This window comes from Bactrocera latifrons, unplaced genomic scaffold (assembly GCF_001853355.1).
Source record: "Bactrocera latifrons isolate USDA-ARS-PBARC rearing strain unplaced genomic scaffold, ASM185335v1 scaffold_4, whole genome shotgun sequence".
Lineage (NCBI taxonomy): Eukaryota > Metazoa > Arthropoda > Insecta > Diptera > Tephritidae > Bactrocera > Bactrocera latifrons.
The window spans coordinates 3,975,761-3,984,001 of NW_017537045.1; the positions used below are offsets into that span (position 1 = coordinate 3,975,761).

Below are 8,241 nucleotides of genomic sequence, written 5' to 3' on the forward strand. Positions count from 1 at the left end.
GTATTTGAGCTGAGGTATCCCTTGTGGAAAAATTGTCGTGATCGGACTATAATTTTTCAAGGTCCCTGATATCGAACACGGAGAACTCAGTGCCTAACCTAACCTAAGTTTTCACCGAAAAGATCGGTAAATCAATACAATTAAAATAAATAAAAATACAATTCAATACTCAAAGTACACAAATTGATCTAATCTAATTAATTTACAGCAAAATAAAAAAATATGTAAATGACGGATAATGAAATCTCGATTATCACTTTATCATGCGAGAGTATAAAATGTTCGGTTACACCCGAACTTAGCCCTTCCTTACTTGTTTTCTTTGCTGTCGTTTTTTCCTCGTCGTCGCGCACTTCAAAAGTAGTCGTTTAAAACACTTTACCTCGTAAATGTGCGTGAAAACACCTGTACAAGTTCTGTACATGTCGAAAGTTTAATATACGCAAATCGCCTGGGGAATGGTGAAAAAGTGTACGTTTTGAAAAAGTGTACGAACGCCTTAAGTTATGCCACACAACTGGCACTGGTTCACTAGTTTTCAAGCGTTGTTTGGTAAGGTAAGCGTAAGTGTAAGCGTTCCATTACAACCCTCGTTTGGCCTGGTTGTAAACTTATGTCTATTAGCGTGCCTTGCTGTGTCATTTCGCTAGGAGAGCACATTTTATGATTTGCTTTCTTGAAATGCTTGTTATGTCTGTCTGTTTCGGTAATTTAGTCTTACAAGTGCATGTCTTTATTTTTTATTTTTTATCGGCTTACGTTGTTAAGATTATCTTGCTTGGGCGCAATTGTGTTGGCCAAATAATTTCACATGCTACCGGGGTAAATAACTCGTGCAACGTTTTTTTTTTTTTTTTAATTCCCAAGTGAAACAAATTAAAAGATGTTGCTATTCATATCCATTAAGAAAAGAGTCTAGCCATAAACGAGTGAGTTAATGAAAGTAGACATTTTGGATATCACTCTGTGACTACTACAAGGTTAGGTTAGATTAGCCATGAATCAAAATATATGGATCTCACTCGGACCGATCCTCATAAAACGCCGAAAAGTATTAAAGCGGGTAATACCAATTACCCAGATCGCTAGGTTTTGCACGTATACTTCAACCTCAGTCTCACAGAGGACGGAAAAGAGAGGAGAGATAAACAAGAAGTTTGCAACCCGCCTTCCCCTATACAGCTTCGGCCTCTGACAAATTGTTAGATGCAGCGCGTGTGAATCCATTGGACAGTGTCCAGTCAGAAGCGATATACTTCAATCTCACTCTGACAGAAGCCGGAAAACAGAGGAAAAAGTAACAAGATCATTCCCAGTCACCTTCCTCTATGACAGTTTGGTAAAGAGTGTCCGATAAACTGTCCAGTCAGAACAGCTACCAATGCGGCGAAGTTGTCTTTAAGAACAAGTAGGTCGGAGGAGCTCTTACGCTTAACTCCGGGCCAGAAGAATATCACAATCGCCCAAGATCTGATTTTTGATCAGTGCCGAGCTCATTGAAGCTCCAACGGTTCAGTGCTCAGGTTGGCAGTTTCCGGTGATACCGCTGTGAAGAAACATGAAACTATTGCTGATGAGGTTATGCACGCCTTGCCTAGTTTTGAACGCACAGTCAGCGAGTTCAAAGTCAGTATAGCCGCTCGGTTGAAGGAAAACCTCTTTGAACGAAGCTGCACTTGGGATTTGTACATCTACCTTGATGACTTCCAGCTGCGCTTGAAAGACGTTACAATGGTTTGGTAGCGTGAAACTAGTGTTGATTGAGAGCTCCACTCAGAAGACGCCACTTTCTACTATTAACATAAATGTTTCAGACATTTTCTCTTTAAATTCTACAAGTCTTTGAGAAGGTACATAGGTCTTGAAATAACCAACTATTTTGGACTATGTGTGCTATTGTAGAAGTATTTAATCTTCAGATTAAAAGGAAAATATTACAGTCTTTCATTGCTAGCCACAGAAGTGTTGTTAACAGAAGCGTGGAACGAACCAAATCGTCTTGTAAATAAAATATTTGTAACTAGATCGATACTAGCGCCACCTGTCGAGCGACTTATAACTAGTTTGTTTTCGAAACTAAAGCAACGGTAGTATTATGTACAATTTAGACCGGTGTATTATGTTCGAAGACTGTTGCAGACCATTTCACATCAATTATCAAATAATCAATTGAATGTTAAAAAAAAAAAAAAAAAAAAGATATAAAATTATTGCTTCCGAAAAATACGAAGGCGGATTATGAGCAATCTTCTCTAGCCAAAGGTGTACTCAGAAGTATGAAATGAAGTAGTTAGGCGGTGCAGTTTTGGGGTTTTTAACGGACCATTGTGTTATTCTTCCATTTGCAGAAGCTGTGTGGAAGAATAAGAGGTGGAAGCAACTTAACACTTTCTTCTTGATACTCCCGCGTTTAGGAGGTCAAGACATAAATACTTAGGCACGCATATCTTCAGACAACTCACCAAGCTGGCTGGAATGGAAATTAAACGCCTGTGCAAATTTGTATTTTGCTAATTTATAACTTCGAACACAGTAGTGTTTCTATTCTATAGCCTCACAAGAGACTACAAATTGTAGTAGTACGATCTTTGATTAGGCATTTAACCTTACATAGCCTATACATTTACAAAAGCCAAACTACTACCAGTATTAACCGGTTCCCATATCGTTATAAAGACCAAACATTGAAGCGACACAGCGAAGGAATAAAATTATTTACAGTGTAGTCTTCTAGTCACTCAACCAGTAAACTAAAAGAGTAGCGAATCGAACAAACAATTGACATATTTAGAATAGCCAAACTTATATAAAGTAGACATAGAGTAGTAAGCAACAATGTCATTTTTATGACAAATCTCAAATAGAAAAGTAAACTTTAACCAAAGCGAGTTGAAAAGTGACGAATCGAAGACATCTACTACTTTTTTTTAACGCAGTTACTTTAAGAGTCTATTCAGTGTCCGAATACCTTCACTTGAAAAATATAGAGAAAAGTATTGATACTTTGGGCATCGAATCTATTATTTTATTCGTGATTTTTTTTTTCAAATTTTATATTTAATCACTAAGTATCTTAGTTGCTGTCAACGGCTTCAGTTTCATCATAGGAAGACTTTCATTATAATAATCATTTTGCTAATATTTGTAATTCATATTATGCTAGGAAGGGATTATTTTTATTATACACCAATATGATATAAAAAATTTACAGCGCAAATCCTACGTACTATTTATCACGGTCTAAATATGGCTTTAGTATTTTTACAGCTCCTTTTATAAGTGAAGCAACTCTACAACATAGCTTTAATGTACCTTCAAATTATTCCGCAGAGATCAGACAGCAAAATTTAGTCATAGAATTTCATTGAATTTCGACATTGCATTACTCACAGCCTGACACGCAACTGTTGCTTACATTTTATCCACATAACCTCTAGCTAAACGCGTTCACTAGCTGCATTGCGTGTGGCAACCCCCAGGAAAACCCAAACCACAATGAACGCTTTTATTTCAACAACATTTTGCCAATGTCATTGAACGATAAAATCGAATCCAAAAGAGAAAAAGGTAAAAATCAATTGATCCACCTGCCCAAGCCATTGTCCATCGGGCGGACATATGACTTTGGCACGTGAAAAGTCGGCAAATGGGTAACTCACACCGATTTTATGAGCACACAAGGGTCACATTAAAATGCATGTTAAACAATGTTTAAACACCAAACTGACAACAACAAACAAAATGTTACAACGAAAGATGGAAAAAAACACAAGAGGAGGAAAAATCGCGTGCAAGAAGCTCAGGCTGATGCGGCACTAATGGCCAGAGAGGCGTGTGGCGGGTAAGCCGTGACACAGCAGCCGAACAAACACTTGCGGAGTTAATGGACTCGACGTTGAAATTTGGAGATTTGCGGAGGCAAACAGTGCGGAACGGGCACAAATTGCTAGCGTGACGGAGAAAGTGTTGTGAAAATGGTTGAGAAGGGGTGACTCTGCAGTAAGAGCACGAGCGGCAACGCATGGACACTATCGATAATCAAAAATCTAATCCATTACTCAACCCCAAATGGCGCAGGGTTGCAGCAGGCTGCTCGCTAAGCGGCGCTGTATAAGCGAGGTAAGCAGTAAATCTTGCACATTTTCCACTTTTTACTTGCGGCTTCGCAGATTTCGGGATATTTTTTGATGTAGGTTGCTGGACAAATGATAAAAAATGTAAGAGGAAGTTGTGAACATAAAGGTGTTGGTCGAAACGGAAAGGAAAACCAATTATTGTTGTCGGTTGGCGCATCGTTGAAAGCAGCGAGGGAATACGAAATTGAAAGAAGTCAAAACGAAATAAGTCAGTTAACCACTGACGGCGAGACATTTGTTGGACAAAAATTAAGAAACGAAGGCCTTCAACGCACTAGGTAGCAGTGGTAATAAAAGTGCAAGAAATGAAAGATAAAAAAATACTACACTGTGCTTTGTGCTAGTACATATATAAGTACGATATTACGAGAGCTCTTGGCCTACTTTACCATTATTTAAGGCAGCAGTAGCCCCTAAATAAGCAAGGGTTTACTGAGTAATGCGCCATAAGGGTTTTATATGCAATTTGGTTTTGCTTGCTGGTGCCTTAAGCTGCTTAGTAGCATGAGAGATACATATGTACATAATCGTATGCGCTCTCACATATACATACATATATACGCCTCCTCTTTGCAAAGCTTATTTTCGGTCAGCCGCTAGTTGGCAATTTCGCATGACATTTGACCCAAATTCATTTTTCATTTCATTTCCGTTTCCGTCAGAGCGTGAGCAAGAGTGTGAGCAAGTTAGGCAAATAACAGTGAAAGCAGTACAAAAACAGAGTAACAAACAACTGTCAAACGAATAAAAATTACGAAAAGTTGTTTGTACACAGGGTCGAGAATAAAGTTTAGGACATTTGGTTTGTGTCACGGTACGAAAGTTCGGCGTAAAAATACCGTAATTTAAATAATACATAAATGGACTCACCTTGGCATGTCACTATCCTTTGCATAGCTGAAAGGAGAAGAGCAAACGAAATTAATTTAATCTTTATTTTGTGAATTTCGAGGTTATGCAAATATTTTGGATACCAAAAATAATTTTATATGAGATAAAAATAGGTTAGCGTAAAACACTTTTTGGGATAGGATAATGTAATTTTGAAAATCAGTTCGAAAAAGTATGTCAACTAAATATAATAATTTTTGTTAGTGAGTTTTAATAGTTTCTATTTTTCATAATTAAATTTTTTATTTTTAATACGGCAAAATTATTTGAGCCTGAACGGCTGTTACAATTTTTCTTTCATTTAACGTCGGTAGAAAAACTAGGAATATGTTAATGTCACCCGAGAAACAAATATGTTGGAAAAGAGAAAAAATTTCGCAATTTTAGTAGCCATATCTTGAGTATTTTGTCAACTTTTGAGAGAAATATCGTTGAGATCCACAATTTCGGTTGGTTCTCAAAGTACCATACTGAGACCACTGTCGCGTATTTTCTTTATTGACATCAGATCCTAATTCTCTTTATTTAGTATAAGTTTTAGGTTTATTCGTTGATTAGGGAAAATATTCACATCTTGATAAAACTAAGTTTATTACAGATCAATTAAAGCGGCTATTTCCGTTAAAAAATAGTTATTCTGAAAGATTTTAGCAGTGACATACAACGACTTTAGAATCGGGGATGTGCTGAAGAACTTCGCTTGTATGTGGTTAGACGTTCATATACTTGGCTGCTAGGACTCAGCGACGGAGTCTCTCTCTCACCACGAGTCCCACACGGAATTTTCACTTCTTTATATGACCACTGTGGTAAATAACACAAGGACCTACTCGTCCCAGACCCTGGCACGTCCACCGAAGTTCCTGAACGGCGGTGATATCAACCTTTACTCTTACGTAATAGGTTGTCAAAAAAGTCTTGTGGTATTTTTATTGCATTTTTTTCAATTTTCAATTGTTCATACAATTTTTTTTTGATGACTCATGTTCAGCTCTTGACCGATGCTAYGGCTGCTACTATGCCGGTCTCTTTCGAYCAATTCAGCGATTTTAWCGCAATTTTCGACGACAGGCCTTCCGGAGCGTGGCGCATCTTCGACCACCTCTACACCAGAACGAAAACGTTGAAACCATCGTTGTGCGCTGGAAATGGAAACTGTATCGGGTCCATAAACTGCACAAATTTTATTGGCGGCTTGAGATGCATTTTTGCCTTTATCGTAGTAGTACTGTAAAATATGCCGTATTTTCTCTTTATTTTGCGCCATGTTTGCGACGCTATAACTCACGAACGACTTAAAAGCAACGACAATCGATCAAAGACGTGTTAGTGCGCGAAATGAGCTTTCCAAAAAGTTGTAGCATGACTCGATGCGACGAATAAAACTAGAACTACGCGCTCTCAGTGCCAACTAGCGAAAATACGGCAAGACTTTTTTGACAACCCAATATTTACGAGGATATCAACGAGATAGGCAGCGGCACCTTCCCAATTCAGGGACCGGACATTGCATGCATGTGCTTATAATGTAATCCTTATTTGCGGTGGTTGTCATCAAAAGGGAGGTTTCTCATCCGAGTTTGTTGTGTCCTTTTCTCAGGATTTGCGGCGGGTCCCAAATCCAGTGCACAACCCTTGGGAGGGATGATTCGAATTCTTACTTTAGCACGCAGATGTTTCTTGGCTACCCAGAAGATACTTGGGCTAAAACCGGAAGTCGTGAGCTGCTTGAGCCATATGTAAAATAATTGTTTCTGGTCACACCCAAGTGAATGAAACTTACAGAACTTTGGTCACTTGCGTGTACTTCTACACATGGCTCCAATTAAAACTTATAGTGAGATTCAAACCTGGAGAGAGCAGTATATTTTCAAAGCACGGTGTTGCCGTTTAAATTATATATGATTAATAGCTCTGCAAAGAAATCTAGATTTCAGTTTCATACATGACTTGCATTGAAGTTATGGCAAAAAGTCGTTGAATGTAGACACCACGTATTTTAATTGTGAATATCTCTAGATTAAGTCACATATCATTATGGGTCAAAGGTTTTGGTATTTATTTGGATATTAGTCTACATCGATTACTTTAGAGAGCAAGCAAAGAAATGAATCTTAAATTTACGATATAGACAGGTTTTCAATACCGTGAATATTTAATTATTCACAAATCCCGGATACCAAAACCTTAATTTCAATTCATTATTTAATCAATTAACTGTATAAACAACCCTACAACTAGTTATAATAAATACCGACTTTCCCACTCTCCACAGCGCTGCATAGCCTCACGCAATATCAGCAATTCGTTCGTTACCTCAGCGGCCTCAGTGAGTTCGTTGTCCGTTTAATAGTTTCATTATTGCATTTATTTTGTCCGTCACTACCTCAGCCAGTCAAGCGCTGCCTATCTAAAGCTATTGCTTTTGTGTCACTCTAATTCTACAGAACTCCACATACGGGTGTCGCGCCTGCATTGACGACGATAAAATACGCAAAAGTGTCATTCTATCAGTCAATTGGCCATTCCGGCACAATCGCAAATCATTTTGCCCGTCCGCATTCCAGCGAGTTGGAATTATTATGCATTTATACCTAAATTGCATACCGACACGCCACTGAATTAATGGAATTAGGGCTACTCATTTTGGATTTACGATTTTGTGGCAAAGTATTCCCATATACAGTGGTATGTGTGTATAGAAAACACTCCTGTCGTGTAATCAACTGCGAAGTCATAGTCTGGCTTGTAACTATGTAGTATGAAGCGTAAACGGTATAAATCCAGCGATTATCTTTTCTCATGCAAGCAACTAGTATTGCTTACATCTTCTATGATATATCAGTTGTCAGATTTCAATCAGATATGTATTAGTAGCAACTGAGTTACAGAAAACACTCTTCGGTTTTCTCCTGTGAGCTAAGATTCCCGACTATACTTCTTATTCGGGTTTCTAGCATCGTTAGTTTGACGTATATTTAGTATGAACGTAATGTAACTGAGACCTCAGATGGCGGAATTCTTGTTTTTGGAAAAGTTGTCAATCTAGAAACAATGTAGTATACGTATGTATCGGGTGATTTTTTAAGAGCTTGATAACTTTTTTAAAAAAAAAAACGCATAAAATTTGCAAAATCTCATCGGTTCTTTATTTGAAACGTTAGATTGGTTCATGACATTTACTTTTTGAAGATAATTTCATTTAAATGTTGAC

General features: G+C 37.9%; 1 protein-coding gene across 4 annotated transcripts in view; it reads right to left on the reverse strand.

The window, feature by feature from the left end:
* Window positions 1-8,241, reverse strand: part of LOC108972435 (protein sprint) — a 553,725-nt gene that overhangs the window by 304,098 nt on the left and 241,386 nt on the right. For all 4 annotated transcript variants that reach the window (XM_018938999.1, XM_018939000.1, XM_018939001.1 and 1 more), the window contains one exon: window positions 5,007-5,033. In XM_018938999.1, coding sequence (XP_018794544.1) covers window positions 5,007-5,033 — 27 coding nt within the window. The remainder of the gene's footprint in view (window positions 1-5,006; window positions 5,034-8,241) is intronic.